The sequence below is a fragment of the Plectropomus leopardus genome, chromosome 4 (assembly GCF_008729295.1).
Source record: "Plectropomus leopardus isolate mb chromosome 4, YSFRI_Pleo_2.0, whole genome shotgun sequence".
Classification (NCBI taxonomy): Eukaryota; Metazoa; Chordata; class Actinopteri; order Perciformes; family Serranidae; genus Plectropomus; species Plectropomus leopardus.
In genome coordinates this window covers 23,503,097-23,522,739 of record NC_056466.1, presented here as the reverse complement: position 1 = coordinate 23,522,739, position 19,643 = coordinate 23,503,097, and the positions used below count along the sequence as shown (strand labels likewise).

General features: G+C 39.2%; 1 protein-coding gene across 2 annotated transcripts in view; it reads right to left on the bottom strand.

Moving 5' to 3' along the window:
- Positions 1–1,171: 1,171 nt before the first annotated feature.
- The window catches only part of adcy9 (adenylate cyclase 9), a 54,333-nt gene continuing 35,861 nt past the window's right edge, over positions 1,172–19,643 (bottom strand). Inside the window, exons 5-11 of one of the 2 annotated variants that reach the window (XM_042484701.1) lie at positions 19,065–19,167; positions 17,106–17,323; positions 15,937–16,096; positions 12,637–12,785; positions 12,000–12,029; positions 9,731–10,010; positions 1,172–8,384 (exon numbers count right to left, since the gene is read on the bottom strand). In XM_042484701.1, coding sequence (XP_042340635.1) covers positions 7,332–8,384; positions 9,731–10,010; positions 12,000–12,029; positions 12,637–12,785; positions 15,937–16,096; positions 17,106–17,323; positions 19,065–19,167 — 1,993 coding nt within the window. In that variant the 3' untranslated portion in view covers positions 1,172–7,331. The remainder of the gene's footprint in view (positions 8,385–9,730; positions 10,011–11,999; positions 12,030–12,636; positions 12,786–15,936; positions 16,097–17,105; positions 17,324–19,064; positions 19,168–19,643) is intronic. The other variant, XM_042484702.1, reaches the window with a different exon arrangement.

Sequence of the window (19,643 nt, the reverse complement as noted above, 5' to 3'; positions counted from 1 at the left end):
ACACTGAGCACATTATGCATAATTATAACTTTAAAGATGCACATACTAGTTGTAATTGTTAGTTATAATTACTGTATTGTTTTTTTTATATTTTTACACATTTACACACTCAGCACATTATGCATAATGTTTTACTTTAAAGATGCACATACTAGTTACTTTAAAGATGCACATACTAACTTTAAAGATGCACATACTAGTTATAATTGTTAGTTCTAATTACTGTATTGCTTTTTATTTATATTTTTACACATTTACACACTCAGCACATTATACATATTTATAATGTTTAATTTTCACAAGCTAATGCTTATTATTACTGTACTGCTATTTTATATTTCTACGCACATAAAACACTCAGCACATTATATGTGTATAACTTTTAAGTTTCTTCAACTACTGCTAATTTTGTATTGGCTTATTGGTTTATCTTATTTCTGGTTTCATGCTATTTTATATTTTTACACACTTGAAACACTCAGAACATTACACACATTTATGATTTTAAATATGCACAAAATAGTACTAACTGTTTTCATTGTTATTGTATTTTACATTTTTATTATTACATACTTTGTGCTGTTGCTTATTACTGCTTTCTATAATTCTCTATGCTTGACATCAGAGCAAATTCTTTAATTATTTTAGCTTTGGGTTGTTTTTTTTTTTTTGTTTTTTTTTGCCTTAAGTTGACAGGACGGCATAAGCGTGGAAGGTGAGAGAAAGAAAATGACATGCAGCAAAGGGCCAGGGTTGGAATCAAACCGACAGACGCTGCGGTGAGGACTTAGCCTCTGCACATGGGACGGAATATCTGGATGCTTTCCTAAAACTTGGCCAGCCTGCAATGTGAATATAGCCCCCCCATCTCTGATTTCCTCAGCAATTTAAAAATGAAACAAAATGGCACTTTAGTCTGATTATCTGGGTAATGTGCATGTGTGGTTTGACATCTTCACTTCATACTTCACAGTGCACTCAAGAGTTTTCTGCTTAGAGATTTATTTCTCTCATACTGAAAAAAAAGAGTAATAAAATCAGAACACTCACACTTACTCAAACAGACACACATTGAATCAATTTGATAATACGTGTCTCTTTTTCATTGTTTTCTAGCAAAATCTGACACATGCACATGTATAAAAAAATCATATGTGACAAAATAACTGCATATGTACAAACACTGAGTGCTTTGTGCAAATGTGTACAGATTACGATCATGTGTTGATAAATGATACATGGGTAATGTGCACAAAACATACATAATACATCTCATTCATGAACATAAAACAAATACACAAAGATTTGAAATCAAACAAGTCTGTCTAATGTTTGTCCCAGTGTAATTTTAAACACATATGGGTTGAATTTACTAGAAAATGTATATTTTGCTGTGATGATTTTAACGAGCATTAATAAAACACTCTGCCGTTGATGCTCTCCCTTATTTTTGTGTCACAAAGCAGAATGAAACTTCTTCAAAAAAAATAAATGGATGACTGAATCTCCTCAATGCACTTGGCTGTTTCTTTGATTGCATTTTTTAACTGGGAACACTTCTTTCCCTCTGCCAAAACTAACACAAACCCTGTCATACACACACCATCTATCAATACACTGTCAGAGAAGGACACAATCCAAGTAACCTTAAAAGAGCAAAGCCTAGTGATCTTGAACGACCCTGCATGTTGGAAATACATGCTTAATATTCAACATAATTGTGGAAAGAATGATACTGAAATGAAATTCCAACAAAGGATGATAGTATGATGCAGAATCAAACTAAAATAAAGTGTCTGGCAAAGCAAAGAAGAAACCTGCTCATTCACTCACATGCAAACAAGATATATACACACACACACACACACACACACACACACACCACCACCACTGTTTCACAGATCACAGAGCCAGCAGGGTTCACTTTAATATTTTATTTATATGTGTGTACAGATGTGCACTGCTGGAAAGGTGGTGTGCCCATCAACCTGTGGAGCCCCACACCTTTAGATCTACTTTGGCTGTTTTTTGACACTGCTGTGCATGCTGGGGCGACAGCGACACAGCCTGAAAATCAACAAGGATTATTCTAACAGGCAGAGGGTAATCTGGGAAATGTAAGGGGAAAACAAGAGCTTTTTTTTTTTTAATAAAATCTTATATTTGATATTTCCCTTTTCATAACTTTGCTCACAGGGCTTATTAGGTTTGGCAAATTTAAAGCATATTGAGAATAGGGCTGTACCGAGTGATTTTTGAAGATTTTTAATGAAGCTTCAAATGTCAGTTGCCATATTTTATCCTAAGAAAAAAATAATACAAAAAACTTTTTTTTTAAATCCTTAATTTGAATAAACTGATTCATCGGATTAAATGAGTCAGTCTTGTTTTTTGTTGTTTTTCTCAAATCAAATTAACTTTCTTTCATGTGGTGGATGTCAAACTTAGGTTCAGGCGCTCCTGCCGGTGGGGTGCGCATGACCAGGGGAAAAATATGGAGTGAATCAAAGTTAATCGTATATGATTTGTGCAGGAAATATAAACAAACAAGTGTTTATGATGCTATCATGCTGAACTTTACCGGATCCCTTTTTATTAGTTGCTTTCCCAATTATTATTAATAATTGATTTTTGAAAGAAGAAATTGTGGAGTGGGAGGGCATGAGCTTTCTTTGGGACAGAAAGAGTTGAGAGACTCTTTCTGCTTTAAAGAATAAATGCCATTTATGGTGCTTTTAGAACGCTGCTACACCACTACCATTAGGAGATCAAACCTTTTTTTGACCACAGTGAAAAGCTTTTTTACAGTGAATTTTAACTTTTGGACTTAACGCTCTGGAGTTACTGGAAATGTTTGGTTCACACAAGTTGGAAACAATCCTACTCAGCCTTCACTGGAATAGTCAGTCAGTCATTTTCTGTAACCGCTTGTCCTTGTAAGGGTCGCGGGGGGGGGCTGGAGCCAATCCCAGCTGTCTTCACTGGAATAAATTATACAAATACTAACATACTAATAACATTATGGTGGTCTAATCTTTATCCGCAACTGTGTAGAAATAATAGGAATCAACGTTATGAACAAAGCTTCTAGCTATTTGGTACAGCCCTAGTTGAGAATCTGCTTTATTCTACAAGCAATTAGAAAAAAATTAGCCAACAAATTATTTCTCTGTCTGAATCTCGAGTCACAGATTTTGGAGAAACCTCTTTGGATTTTCAGGATATTTATGCTACTAACATTATCGTGATTATTTGATGCAAATAATCACAGCTCGCACATGCTGATTAAATATGTTCTAATTCAAAAGGCACTGGTCGGGTATGTTTGGAGTGCACAATGGCAGAGGTAAACAAATATGCTTTTTATGCTACAGATGGAGATGGCTACATAAACAGAGATGGTTCCTCATTTTTAATGTCATCTCTGTAACTCGATTTGTTTTCATATTTTCTCAAGGCAAGACTATTTAGCCCAACTGTTACTCTAAAATATGGCGCAGTGATATGTGTTTGCAGGACACAGATTCAAAACTGCAGGGTTTTCTCTTCTCCATTTTAAAGAATGCAGCTTTGCGTGTGCAGATCCTCTAGAAATAAGGCGGCAACAGCAAAATAAACAGTTCACCAGTGGCCACGTAGATGATTTGATTTCCTTTTGCATCATATTACAGTGATCTCTTCTGTGTTATTGACTTGGAGTAGAAATTAAATATCTTTCTCACACACATACATTCACAGGCAAAGAACAAGGGGGAAACAAGTGCGTAAAAGAGTAAAGACAAAAGCATTAAGTGTGTAAAGAGGAAAGAGACTACAGAGGGGCCTGCTATTCGATGAGAATACCACCACACTATTCCAGTGACCAGTTAATGACTGAATGAAGGAACTGGAAAGAAAGCTTAAAAAAAAAAAAAAAAAGATGGAATTTCTCAAAAATAATTGCAGCAAAACCTGCACAATGAGCATAATTTCCTCAAACATACAATCATAATCTATCCTTATTATGAAAACAGCATGATAGAAAAATCTTTCTGAAAACCAAAATACTCAAGAAAAATACAGTCATACTTTTTAGGCACCACAAAACAATCAGCTAGTTTAGGTTGCACTGCACCTATAGATCACTCAATTAAGTGGCACAAGTTAAGTATATCAATACAGTAGAGGGCCCCCCTCCGTATAAAGGCTGTAAAAAGTCCCAACCCTTCGACAGTAAATCACACAGCTAAAGGCAGACAACACTTAACTACTGAACAACTCTATAGTGATGGACTGACCAATATTTGTTTTTTTCTTCCGGCGATGAAGGCAACCAATGGAGCTAAATTTATGTGTTAGGTTTTAAACACAGTACTGTTTTTGATCTGTGCTTTGACACTGAAAACAACAGTAATGTGAACCACCCTACCATCTATCATAACTACACAGTGATTGTCCCTCACAGTCACACTTCAAGTGATCCTCCACTAAAAGTCTTTTGAGAATCAAACTCTCACCCAACTGTAGGTGTTAAAGAATAGCCTGGTATAAATCTGTTATCGTTACCATATTTCATAAAAAGACCAAAACCAACAGTGAATGATACCAAAGTTTGATATATCTTCTTTCTCCATGCCTCCGCTGTCGCATAAAAACTAATACATTAATGAGCCCCATCGGTGCACTGGACAAAATGTTCCCTCTTTACAAGAATCATGGGCTCTGTAGTTTAATTATGAAGCACTCTCACATACATCGTTCTGCTGCTCTACATGCTCATTGACGTAAACAGTGCCCAGCAAATGCATTATTTACTCCTGTTTGAGAAACATTTGATAAAACTAAAGTGCCCAGGGTAGCAGTGTTGGTCTAGAGGTTGAACAAACGAAAAGTCTGTGAAAATTCTGGTACACAAGTTGATGTCATTTCTGCAGAAACATGGTGGAGAAAGTAAATGTTTGATTGGTAATAAGCTTTTAATTAATTCAGATAATTTTTTTATAATTTATAATATGATCCTAAGATGTAATTGCTGTCCACGTTGAGAAACCTAGATATGTTAGAAACGTTACTTATTAACATTAGTCAGGTAAAGCAATATTTTAGACGTTTTTGGGGATGTACTGGTGTTGCAATAAGTCTGGAACAAAATCACATTGTAATATAAAGCCTTAAACTGTCATTAATGTTTTGTTTAAGTGCTTTGAGCAATAAATTAAAACACATCTTCTTTATAACATCAATGTTGTTCTACATTACAACTTACTTGTGAAATAGGACCATCCACGGAGCACATAAACACCACTTTGACGTGACCTTGAACTATTTGATCCCCCAGTTAGTGCATGGCTCAAGACCTTTGTTGGATTTATTTCCCACCTCTCTCTCTCTCTCTCTCTCTCTCACTCTCCTTTCCAGTCATTCCTTAACTGTCTTCAGTAAAGAATAAAGGCATTGAATTCTCAAAAAGCTTTAAAAAAAGACTACAGTGCCCCGCTGTTGGGATTGTGGCTGAGAGCACCAGAGAGAGTACAGAAGTCAGAATGTACCAACACACTGTTGGTTTTGGTCGTTTCATGTATGTGTGTTTTCTTTTTCTTTTTTTAACAAAAAAATGAAATATCTCTAGGTAAAGGTAGATATGTGCAACAAGTCTGTAGTTGTTTTTTTTTACTCAGCACAGCAGCTTTCAGTGTAGCCTGTGAGTGAGCTCCTTAGGAGTTGTTCGGACCAATGAAAAGACAGACCAGGTTATGCAAGAAGACTGAGGATGTATCCAAGACTCCATGCTAACATGCTATTTAATACGCTAAAACACTATGTGAGACTTTTTTGGTATGTCTGAAACTTAGTATGAAAGCAATTGTTAGTAAACCGCATCATAACAGACTATGGTGGACAGCCAACAAGGCAGCTTTGTTACGTCAGTAACGCTTCAATTTATGTGTAAATAAAAGACAGGCGTAATATTCATATTTTTTAATTCCTTTTTAATTGCTAGTAGATGTGAGGTTGGCATGGGTTGGACTGGATTAACACTGTTGCATGTCTCCAACCAGCTAGGAGGCTCTCAGGAAGTCAGCGGTGATTGCAGCTCATTAAATCAAAAAAGATACTATTAAATCTATGTCGAACGATACTGCACATACTGGGTAAGTTATACATTTCAGACGCAGCGTGAGATTTAAGTTATTCGTAACACGACTGAAACAAACTGAGTGTAAATACAGATGGACAGCAGAAAAGTCGATTGGTTTGAGACGTTTCTGTGTAATCCAACATCAGTTCAGTTCTGCCATTTAGAATCAAACTACAACCTTTTCTTACACCCGTCTTTTTAGGTCTAAAAGGGGCAAGTGTTTCATACTCAATAGACAACATGAGTGGAGTATCACTTCAAGTATATTTAAAGTGCCTTGCTGCTTTTGTGATGATCTCACTTTTTAAAACCACCATTTCCTCAGAATCTATATTCCCTTATCTGATTTGATTTTGTGCTTTTTTGTGATTGTACTCATTGCGACAGACAAGAACTCTGTTTTAAAAGCAATTTCACGGTAAAAACTACCAAATACAAGTGGTCGAGAAAACACTGTGCAAGACCTGTGCTTAAAATGTGCATTTAGCCGCTACACAAGCTAAAATCTACGCAGCCTGCTCTGTAGCATGTCCCCTTTTAATGAGACTCTGGCACAAATGAATACTGTATTAAGCCCTCATGTCAAAGCAGAATACATAAATTAACACTGCTTCATGTGATTCCCTCATTCTTCCCATAGTTCCCTGCTCAGCCCATCATGCTGCACTGGCACTTATATAGAATCTAAAATAATTTTCCCTTAAGTAAGGTCAAGACTTTGATCAAGTTAAAACAAATGATATGGCACAACAATAATGATTGTTTTTAAGAAATACTTGCATTGAAAATAAAAGCATGGAGTAAGAAACCACAGCATGTTCCGTAGTCTAAGATTGTTTGTTCAGTATTCATATTTGTTCGTTCACTGTTCTAGTCCTGAAGGCACTTAATAACAAAAATGAATAAGAAAAAAACACCAACAAAACTTCCTTTCCTCTGAGCCCCTTTCAGCCTTCTCCCCGAAACACTGCTGTGCTCAACACAGGTCTAACCCACCCCAGCACTCAGGCAACATTAAAGACGTTAGTGGCCTTTTTTTATAGCCACTGTAGCCACTGTTTGTGTTGGAGCGCCAAACTCCTCCTTCTTCATCTGTGCTGAAGACACTTCACTCACGCTTAAAGGAAGGAGCATCCTGCCCACACCTGCAATCGGTCCTGGAGAGTCAGCAGCTGGAGGCAGCAGGAGACAGGGGAAGAGGAGAGAGGAGGGATCAGAGACGAGCATAAAACTCCTCATTGAGGTTTGTTAGCTCGTTGGCCTCCGCCTCTTCGTCCTCCTCCTCTTGGAGTGCGAGAGGAGCAGGCTGCACCTGGGAGGGCACTTGTGCAGCACTAGGCTCTGGGCCCAGTTCAGGGTGGGGAGGGTCTGTGGCAGGGAGCTGTGCGGGGAGTTGTGGAGGGTCCCTATATCCCTCCTCCCTCACCTCTGTGGACTTAGCATGGGCAGGCTCAGGCCCTGCTCTTGAGGGCCTTACAGCGCTTTGTGGTTGAGGAGGGAGTGTGGAAGGAGAGGGGGGAGGAGGAGTTGAGAGGGAGGAAGAGGGAGGAAGAGCTGCTGCCTGGACAACAGATCCTGAAGTCTTATTGGCTGTTGATGCCATGGATGAGGGTCCGACGCTGGCGCCCAGCTCCGTTCGCTCTTGATATATACTTTCCCCACTTTTGGGGTACAGAAAGGTCCTCATTTGACCTTTGCCCTTAACATTCACTGTACCTCTGTAGTCAAACTCTAAGCCCATGGCGCTGAGCACAGCATGGCTCTCCTCGCTCACCTGCACTCGACACTCCACCCCGGTGGAGTCCATGCGGCTGGCGATGTTGACCGTGTCTCCCCAGATGTCGTAGAGCAGCTTAGTGGTGCCGATCACGCCCGCCGTCAGCGGCCCATGGTTAAATCCAATACGGAGCTTGAAACCAAAACCCAACATGTTCTTGTTGAAGTCGTCCAGGACGCCCATCATCTCCAGGGCAAAGTTAAAAAGTGCCTTCAGGTGAGAGTGCAGAGAGTCATCGTCATTCTCCTCCAACTGCTTGACGTTCAGTCCAGATGCTGCCATGTAGGTGGCACCGATTGTCTTGATCTTTTCCACGCTTTTGAATTCAGGTTTGCGAAGGAGCTCATCAAAGTCTCCAATCAGCTCATTGAGGACCCGGTAGCACTCTTTCCCACCCTCGTAGCTCTCTTCATAGAACTCACTGAAGTTTACGATACTAGCAAAGATCACGCCCACACTGTCGTGGTTCTTGGAGTAGCTCTGCGTCACCTGAGGAAAAAATGAAATGTGTTGAAATATTTTGACCATGAAAATGTGCTGATACAGTGGTTCAAGTTTTCATTCATTCATTTCAACTTATTCATACAGGACATTAATTAAAAGTAATCTTCATTCATTTTGGTGATTTCCCTAAAAATGGTGTGTTCTGGATTACAAAACAAGAAAAAAAGCATATGATTTGAGCACAGAGGTGAAAGTAGACTGCTATGGCCTGGTACTCTGTACCACTGAAAGATTCAATGCCGATACGCAGTGCCGATATGCAGTGCCGATACGCAGTGCCGATACACAGTGCCGATACGCAGTGCTGGTAAGAGGGGACAGTAGCTGCCCGCCTACACCAGCTCAGTAAAGTTGGAAACATATTCACAGATTCAAACTTCCCGGATCAATAACTCATAGGCAAAACAATAAAAAACAAAAACATGTCTTTCCAAATGTAGTAATGTAGACAACAAGCTATGACCGAATTTTCATCAAAACAAGATTTCGTCTGTGCAGGACAAATAATTTTGCCCTCTGTGTGCAGCCTGCTGTGAGACGAGTGTACAGGGATGATCTAAAAAGTGCAACACCAACAAGAGATACCACAAAAAATATTTAATAACATCATTCTTTTTGTGTGTTCCCAATATCACTTCATATATCAATGTCACCTGAAGGTTATACTTAATGCTCAGTTTGACAGGGGAAAAAAGGTTTTGTATAATTTTTGTGATTTTTTCATTACAAAAATATTAATTAACATTCTTATACAATGTAGTATCAAATATTTAATAACTTTATGCTTAGCATTTTATGTCCAGTCATCTTAAAGATAGGCACTTTTTGACTGTTTAGCTGTTGTCAAAAATGCAGTAATAATTTCCTCATAATCATCATCACTTATTTTCACATCAATTTCTTTTTCAAAGATGTTTTTGGTATTTTTAATTGATCAATTGAGAGACAGACATGAAAAGGGGAGAGAGGGAAGGACTTGCAGCAAAGGGCCTGGGGTCAGACTCGGAAATGGGCTGATGAGTAAGGACTCAGCCTTAATGGTACGTGGTCTACATGGTGAACTACCAGGATGGCCCATTTTGCCACATGATGGTAAGTGTTTCTCATCTCTTCCCACACCATACAGGCGTTAAAAAAATTAATGCATGTGTTCAGGGATGCATAAAGCTGGGGGAGGGAGGAGAACAATATGAAGCGATAAAGGTTGGGGAAATGGTGCCAGCAAGAATTTCAATCTACTTTCACCCCTAGTACTAATATGTGATATGTGATAGTGATATGACAACCTTCATGATTAATTTTGATATTTTTGTTTCAACTACTACAAAAACCTTGAGCTGGTCAGCCACATGGATGGGGATGATGTTGCCCAGTAACCACTCAGCCTGGTCTCGCATCGTCTGGATCTTGGAGCGGTGTTTGTCAGCCTCAACATTGCCGTGGTAATGGAGGCGGTAGCTGACCTCGAACTCACGGTTGAGGAACCAGACCAGGAGAAGAAGCAGGAAAAAGGCCAGGACAGCCTCTGGGACCAGAAAGTCGAGAAGTCGCGGGTGAAGTTCAGGGCCAGGAGTGACTGAACCACCAACGCTGGATGTGGAGATGTTCAGTCTGAGCGAGAAAACGGGGGAGACAGAAGAAAAGTTAGAGTGGTTCAGGCTGAAAACAAATAGCAAACAAAGGTTGAGCAGAACGTGAAAATGATTAACAGGATTACAAGGAGAGATGAAATGAAGGCTGGAAGATTTTTTTGGAGTCAGTCCCCTACAATTAATGAGCTAAAGTGTAAAAGCAGAGGCAGAAAAATGTGTTTCTCCACTGGCCTCAATAAGTCACACCCAATACTCATAACTAGCTGACAACTTAGCTACAATCATGCACCCATAAGTCCATCTTTGACTGGAAACAACACGTTTATCCTGCTTCTCTGGGGTTGTTGTCAAAAAGCATCTAGGAGGGGTGGGAAATCACTAACTGAAGTCAAAGTAGATGAGGAATCAGGTTATATATTTATTATATACTTCACAGAAAGAAGACAATCTTCAAAGCAGACTACTAATTGGACCTTAACTAAGCAAAACACTGACTATTGAAACAGTATTATTTTCTTCATTGACAAAGCAAGATGGTGTACATGGTAGAGGACAACATGTACTTTGAACAATGTACCCACTTTTACCAAAATATACCAAATGCCTCAAAGGCACAGGTCACTCCAAAATCAAAAATATACATTTTCCCTCTTACCCGTGGTGCCATTTATCAGTCTAGATTGTTTTGGTGTGAGTTGCCGAGTGTTGGGAGATATCAGCTGTAGAGATGTCTGCCTTCTTTCAGATATAATAGAACTAGATGCACTCGCCCTGTGGTGCTTAAAGCACCAAAAAGACATCTGAAAAACTTAACAGCAATGTCTCTTCCCAGAAATCATGACCTGGTTACTGGAGAAAATCAACAGATCTTGTTGAGAGCAGTTTCATATGGAAACCTTTTTTTTCTCCACTAAACTACACCTGCCAACCAAATCACCACATGGAAGGAAGCATGCATCCACTCATGGATGAGAGGCTCATGCTTACGGCAGCGTGGGATGTAAACATTAAAGGCATCCTCCTCAGCTAAGCTACAACATGAGCTAGTTCAGTGGTGCAAAGTGGGCTACCAATAAATGCATGTTTCCTTCTGAACAGTGATACAGTTGGGGGGTGGAGTTCAGTATAGAGAAAACAGTTCCAACATGAAAACAGCATGAAAGATCTGTGGATTATCTCCAGTAACCAGGCCATGATTTCTGGAGAAAGCATTGCTGTAATATTTTGAAATGTATTAAAAGCCGAATTCCATCTAGTTCCATTATACTGGAGAGAAGGCAGACATCTCTACAGCTGATACCTCCAACACTCAGCAGTTCACGCCAAAACAATCTAGATTGAAAAAGAGCACTACAGGTAAGAGGAAAAAAAATGTGTATTTTTGATTTGGGGTGAACTGTCCCTTTAAGTTAATTACTTTAGCCTTAGTGATTAGCACAGGGGTACATATAAGATAGGTTTGGATACTGAATATGAGATAGGTTTGGAGAGTTATTTGTTCTTAAAAACTCAGACAGCTCATGTTCCCTGCTGGTCGACAGACTAATAAAAACTGCTAAATACCAGATGGTCCTCTGACTGCAACACTGGCTAATAAAATTATGTGTTCTTAAGTATGACTGAATCAATTTGTATCCTGGATGCCTTGAGAAGCAGCTACCCATCAAAATGCTTATGATAAAAGAGGAGTCTTTTCCAGCCTTCTCTCCTCCTCTGTAGTGTAGTCAGCTAACTTGTAGCTCTAGAACAAAATTCAAGCCAACACGGGCTGTATGAGTCACTTCCACCATGACTGACATTTAGCAGCCATTACTACTGGTGCACACAGGGAGAGACGGAGAAAGAGGGAAAGAAGAATAGTGGAACAAAGAGCAGGAGAGTGTTAGATTGAGTAAAAGCCATAGAGAGGGCTGTGGTGATGAAAAATATAAAACAGGGACATCACTCCTGTTGACCCTTCAAATGTCACTCATCTATCATACCCCTCTGTTTCCACGGAGACACTCACCTATGAACTGGCAAGCTGTTATTATCCGAGCTGAAAGACAACGAGAGTGGTGTTATTCAGGAAAAAGGACCAGTTATGTGCGTGCACACACACACACACACGAACAAACATATATATAATATAAATAATATTAAACCCTTTTTACTGGCTGAAGAAAAGGTAAATAGAGGTATGTAGCACCAAAAAACAAGTGGGTAAATTACAATGTTTGAGAATGGAATGCAATGAACATGTGTGTGTGTGTGTGTGTGTGTGTGTGTGTACATAGTATATGAAACCTATATGCCAAACACATATCTGTAAATTTGTGTTGTCATAGTGTATTCTTAATTTCTAGCTTTTACTATCATGCTGCTTGCAAATTTAAATTACTGCTTTCACCTAAAGTGATTTCTTAAAAAATATTGTGCAGTAGTACAAATGATTTTTGTACTACTGCACAATATTCAACAATAATAAATTAGTGGAGCTAAGAATGAATTGTATCTCTTATTTCAATGAAATGTGAGATGCCACATTAAGTGGATAACGGAAATTTATATGGGTGCCCATATACAGCATGTGTATAAGCTTACTTGTATGTGTGTACTGTATATTTGCAGCTGGTATTTGTGTATGGTTGCAAACAAGTGCTCACCTGTACCTGTGCAAGGGACTGTACAGCAGCAGCAGCAGGGTAACGCCTGTAGCAGTGGCCAGGACTGAGCGCATCCAAAAACTCAGCTGACAGAAGTTACAATACTGGATAATGGCCAGGATGGTGGCGCAGCACAAGAACATGGTCACCTGGAGAAATGGGGCGAGTTTATAAAGTGATTTATAGCAACTACAGACTATACTGTGACACCACAACAAAACAAACACAATACAGTTCAGCTTTTCAGTCTGATGTGTGTGTGTGTGTGTGTGTGTGTGTGTGTGTGTGTGTGTGTGTGTGTGTGTGTGTGTGTGTGTGTGTGTGTGTGTGTGTGTGAGCAAAGTAATATTGGCACATTGTTAAAAATGTTCCGACATTAACGGTGCAAAATAAGCATTTCTGTCAAAAACAAGAATCACTTACACTAGCATGTGAGATAAACACTTGAAATCATTTACTTCATGCTATTGCAAACCAAGAATTTTCCTTCAGATTTGTCGGTGTCATTTCTGTTTCTGTTTTTTTATCCTCTATTAATAGCAGAATCAGTGTTAGGTAACCTTTATTTACATTTTTAGTTGTTACTTGTTTTGTAACATGAATTCCTTAGGTTATAAAAAAAAAAAGGTTTCAACGTGTGTTTCCTTGTGGAACTGTGGTATTTATGCACTCAAGTCCTGCACATGGTGACGATTACAAATTGCACAGAACAGGACACCAAGGCAGGGTGTAACTGGTTAATCATGTCAAAGTCAAACATCAGATGATGAGATGAAATCATTATATGACAGTCTCAACGCTTAAATCAAATGTAATTTGTTACAGCAGAGAACTGTATCCTTTTACTCCGACAGAAATATACTTAATCGAGTGCTCTCTAAAAGATCTCTTAACTTTTGTGTTGCTGTCATTATTAAATTAATTCCCAACTAGGGTTTTATCGGTTTTCCACGACACACTTGATGTAAACTTACTGATTTGGGCACTCAGATAGGGCTGCACTATTAAATTGCAAATTGCAATATGGCCAAGTGCAATACCGAAAAATGCAGGACCTGCGTATTTTTTGATAAAGGTCAAATGTGTCACAACATACCTTTAGAAATGAAGCATCATTGTGCTACAGAAATACCTAAAAATTATATTTCAGACTTAGGGGAATGTGCTTACGTGGTACAGAACCCAACAAAAATCACATGATCATTGCCCTCTCCTTGGCCCCAAAATTGCAACTCATATTAAACTGTCTTTTAAAATAATCACATTTTTTGCATATTGTGCAGCCCCACGTTCAGATATATACATAGAATCATTTGAGCAAACACACACGGAGACAGACGTAGTAATTTGGTGACATTCACAGGTTGTTAATGATTATATTGACAGGATAACATCTTTTTCCGTCTCATCCCTACACATGTCCTCCCTCTCTCCCAGCGATGCCCCCCTCCAGCATTATTATTGGGTCTTATATCTTCAAAGGCATTAAAGTCCAGAAAACTGCATGTCTAATTAACAACCCTCCCTGAGACTCGCGCTTTGATCTGCAAGCCCCGAAGAGATGGAGAGAGTGGAGGGGAGAAACTGAGCAGGGTGGGAGAGAAATGGATAGAGAAATGGGGTGTTGAAAATCCTTGAAAAACAAGATATCAAAACACCACACATCTTGCAAGCAGCCGTTGGCTGAAATCTGAAAAGACGGAATCAAACTTATACAGAGCTGGGGATGGCCTTGACTCAAAAAAGCGCAAAGCATGGCTGCTCTCAATCTTCTCAAATGGAACTCAAGGAAGAAGAAATGTCAACATTACCAGTGCCAACGTCCACAGGCGAAGCCTCCTGAATCCTCCTAGCTGTTTTCCTTCTACAGTTCCTATCAGGGCCAATGCCAGCTAACGGCTCTGCTGTTCTCCCAGGATCTATAGCGTTGGACCACCATGGGCAAGGTTTCAAACCTCCCGACTTCTCTCTGCTTACTTTGGCTCAGAGATATCAGTGAGGACGAACCATTGTAGCCTCAATCATAGAAGTCACTCGTAGTTTCACTACTACAGTTAGCAGTAGCCCTGTGATGGCAGGCGCAGCGTACTTGCATTAAGTTAAATCAGCTACAGCGCTAATAAAAATGGTGACAGTGATTGCAACCTTAGCAGTAGTCAGGGCAGCCATAGGCATAGATTTGGCAGGGATGCAGGGGACACGTCCCTCTCAATATTTAGAACATGCAGATTCGTCCCTCCCAATAGAGTGCCCCAGGGATGACGTTTTTCTGTAGGCCAACCCAGAAGCTAATGTTGTCCTTGTTCCGTCATCAAAAAGCCTATGGGATTTTTTCACTGGATTTTGGAGCATTGAAGAATATAATATCCATGTTTATCATACTTACAGGTTTTGTTCAGGAAGATAATCTTCACAAATGAACGCTACTTTCAGAAATGTTGACGCCTAAATCGCTAATCAATTTAATCGCTTTAATATTTTTTCGCAAGAAGAGAAAAAATATTGCTTGGCTAAAACGAACTACACAGTGGTTGCGTCTCTGCCGCTAAGGTCCTGTACAGTTCGCCGTGATGACGTTCTGTAGTCTCATTTAGCCATTTGTTAGCAACTGCCTTTTTTAAGAAACATAAAAGCCTCAGAGTTCACAGTGGGGTATTTACTGACATGATTCATGTCGTTGAACAAAACATTACAGTCTCTTCATCTTGTGTTAACAACAGATCTTATTATTGTATTATCTTATTTCAGGCCTCTAAGCAAAAACCCATTTAAAAAAAACATTGATTTTGAGACGAGGGTCCCTGCTGCTGCTGTTTGCTATATGAGATCATATGTCACACACACATTGCTCAGGTCGTTTTGTTCATGTTTTTGCCATTTCATCACTAAAATGCAACTGTAGCCAGTATCTCACTATCTAACTATCATTACCTTCATCCATTTTTTAAAAAGCAGAAAAAGAATACAGAATATTTTTAGCTAAAAAGTGAGCCTGAAAAGCTGGAAATCAGAGAGAAAGTACAGAGAGCCGTTGCAGAGAGATGATACATTGTCTCGTCTAATCATTTTGGTATGAATCGGCATGTTTTTAGAAGGTTGCAGACCAGTGCACTGCAATGTCAGATTGAAGATGAAAACTAAGTGTAACGAGTTGACAATTCTGTCTGATGTCAGGCAAAAAGGGATGGACACAGAAATTTTGAGTGCTCACTAACAAGACAGCATCTTTCATTCGACTCGTTGACACTCTCCCTTCTGTTTGAGTTTTTATCCTATCACCACATCAACAGAAATGTTTACCTGGAGGGGCAAACGGACGCTGCAGGTGAGGTGGGACAAGACAGAGACAGCAGGGAGGGACACTAACACAGCTCCAATCACATGACGGGGGACCCATCCAGAGACCATCAGGAGCAGGGTGCGGGTACAGTTCATCACCTCCTCCAGGTAGAAGGCCATACTGCAGGAGAGGAAATAAGGACTAAGTGTTAGGAAGACACATAAAAGGATGACTTTCCTGCAGCACAACTCTGAAGCAATATCGGTTAAAACTAAATGAGACCAAAATAAGAATCAAAAAACACAAGAGAGCAAAATCAAAGTCACACACAAAACAGAGTAAATAAACATGTATTATTTCTCCCCGTATTACTCTCACTCTACCCCCAGTGCTCTTCCTGCTCAGTCAGGAAAAAAACAGTAGCAGACTCTCAGCAGTCCTTAATTAAGACACATTATTAAAACACAACTATGCTGTCCATGTCCCAGCTAAAAGATGAAGATTTATTGCCCAATTTTCGCCTGGCAATACGTGGAAATTAATTTGTTTCCAAATGTTCTCCACTGAGAGAGATACATCAACACCCATAAACACACCACAAAACACATAAAACACATCTTAAGCATATTAAATACTGGAAACTCCAAGTGGACAGTTTTTTTGGGGGGGGTACCGGGGGGGTTAAACTTATCATTGGGCCAATTTCTGAGCAAATGTTGGTCTTGCATAAAAAAACTGGATGTGAGCCAGTCCTATCTGACCAGGGAAGTTAATCCATTGTGGTGTGGGAGCCAACCACCACATAAAATAATTTGTTTTGGTTTCAGTGGAGAGTTGTGATGCTATGGGATGGTCTATTAGTGGTTTCCAATCCTGTGCCACTGAGGCCCAAGAGATACATGCTTTTAATCCAGCCGAGCGCTACGGCAGTAGATTTGGAAACAAAAAGTCAGATATTCTTGGGCCCTGATTACACAGCACTGACAACAACAGCCTAAATGACATTTCACAGGCTTTTCAATCCTGCCAGGAAAAAAAATCTATGTAAACACAGGTCCTTTTCATTTTTTTTTTGCAAAAAAGGCCAAAGTTTGTGTCATGATTGTATTACTGTGTGTAAATATGTCCTTCAATAAACATATTAGTTGAACCCTGTTTGATGCAGCATATGTGCGAGCACTATACTCACCGTACAGACAGCACCAGGGAGGCCAGCTCCAACAGGCCGGCCAGGGGAGCCAGCGCCAGGGCAGCAGGAGCCGGACAGCCCACTGTGGCCGGGCTCACCAGAGGTGGAAGGAAGCAGGCCAGTGTCAGGGCCAAGAAGACAAAACAGCTGAGGAGAACATCCAGGAAGGAACTGAAGGTGGAGCTTGCAAATGTCTGCACCTGCATCTGGTTCTTCAGCTGGAGGGGGAGAGAGATGTGAGAATGAGGAGAGGCAATGGCTCAATCTTCTGAGAAATCACGTACTGCACTTCATACTGCACATACACAGGTGTTAGACCATCATTTAAGTGACTATTTTGGAGAAACTGCAGTTCTCCGAAGGAAACGAATGTATTCTACGATTACATTTTAAAATAGATTTGATCTGTTAAATACTGAATAGTATGACTCTTTAATGCACACACAATAAACCCCCAAAACATAATTTTGTTCAACTCTTTTTCAAAAGTCCAGAGTGTGGGGTTTAGGGAGATCTATTGGCAGGAATGGTAGATAATATTCATAACTATGTTTTCATTAGTTTTTAATCACCCGAAATGAAGAATCATTGTGTTTTCATTACAGAATGAGATGTTTATATCAATTAACAGAGTTAGTCCTCTAGCCTGGAGTTCATCATGTTGTTCTACAGTAGCCCAGAATGGACAAACCAAACACTGGCTCTAGACAGGAGCATTCACTCTTTCTTATATTCACATTTTCACGTTGGCCACCATAGTTCTGCAACCTCACTGCTAGACGCCACTAAATCCTACGCACTAGACTTTGTATATACAAGCATGGGAGAACATCTGCATGCCTGTCTTGTCTGAAAGACTAAAACATAAACAAACATAACAACATCTAAGTAGTTATAATGTTACGATAGTAAAAATGTACTCTGATGAAAGGTGGCTAAATAAAACAAATGTTATTTCACTGTGTGGGAAACAAACTAAAAGCTAAATTTTAGACATTTAGACAATTTAGTTTAAAGGTGAAGAATAAAAATTAAAAATAAAATAAAATTGAGTTAAAAAAATGATTACCCATTTAAATTTTAATGACTTTTTTTCCAGGTTATTTGAGTTACTGTGTTTATTACAAATTAACTGTGTTAAAAGTATGTATATACATATGGACTGACCTTACTACATGTTGCTACTTGTCTTTTAAACACATAATTCAACAAAACTACTAAAAACTGAACTGAAACTAATTTCATAAGAATAAGAAAAACAAAACATTTATGAAATATACAATTAAACACACATAAATAAACAAACAATGGAGTCTGTTTTTCAAACTTTGATATAAATACAAAAGTTAAATCATATTATATTTGAATTAAACGTTTTCATTTTCACAACTTTGCCAGAAGGTCACAGCCAAAGACTGATCAATAAGTATCACTGCAGATATACATCAAATGAATTTAGACGTTTCAGTGTCTCTGAGCTCTGTAGTAACACTGTAGGAACAGCAGGGGGCTGCAAGGCTGCAAGGCTAATGTGGCATAAAATTTGGAAAACATGGGGGCATGGGGAAACTTTACAACACACCTTGCTCACCTTTACTCACATCACATGACAGTCAGACACACACAGACACAAAGCACAACATCTAAGACCCCCTGATGTATAATAACACTACTGTTTATCTGAGGCCCATGTGTGTCAGACCATAGTTTCCTTGTTGTATTATTTAATGTTTTGACGTGTGTTGTGCAATTTTTCCCCATTCACGTAATTGACAAAGCTCCTCAGAGGGATGAGAAAATTGGGAAAATTGCTCAAAAAGTCCAGACACTACTCTAAATTTCATGCTAAGTAACAGGTAGGTAATGAAAAAAATCAAAATAAAGTTCTGATAGGTATGATAAGACCTAGAGGAGTGTGTGTGTGTGTGTGTGTGTGTGTGTGTGTGTGTGTGTGTGTACCTCCTCCTTGTAGCTGCTGCGGTAAGCCTTCTCCAGAGGTCTCTCTAGGAAATTGAGGCTGATCTTGTTGATTGGTGGCTTGAAAAAGTAGTCCTTCATCAGACTGTGAACCACAGAGAAACAATACCAAATATTAAGTCATACATTTTTCCTTTGGAAGTCAAATATTTCTGGAAAAAAAAATACTAACAAAATGCAACAGAATTGCCAATATACCAGTACTTACTTCTGAATGTACTTTTCCATCTATTCTACTATGAGTAGAACTTAATACATTGCAGACTGGATTTTTCAACCTTTTTCTTGCTTGTAACTTTGTTTAAAAGGCGTTTTCTACCATGCATTGTTTAATCCATCTGAATTACACTCGTTTGTTTGAAAAATGAGTGAAACGAAAATGATTATGGCCAATGTTTGCCTTGTAGCCTTTCTGTGCGGAGCTTGTGTTTCTTGTCAATTTGTGAAGACATAAAATTAATCCACAGGTCCTACTTCCTGCTGCTGTCAGACTGTACAACCAGCACTGCTCCCAGTAGACCACGCACACGAAACAGATTTAAACTAATGTGCAACTTATCA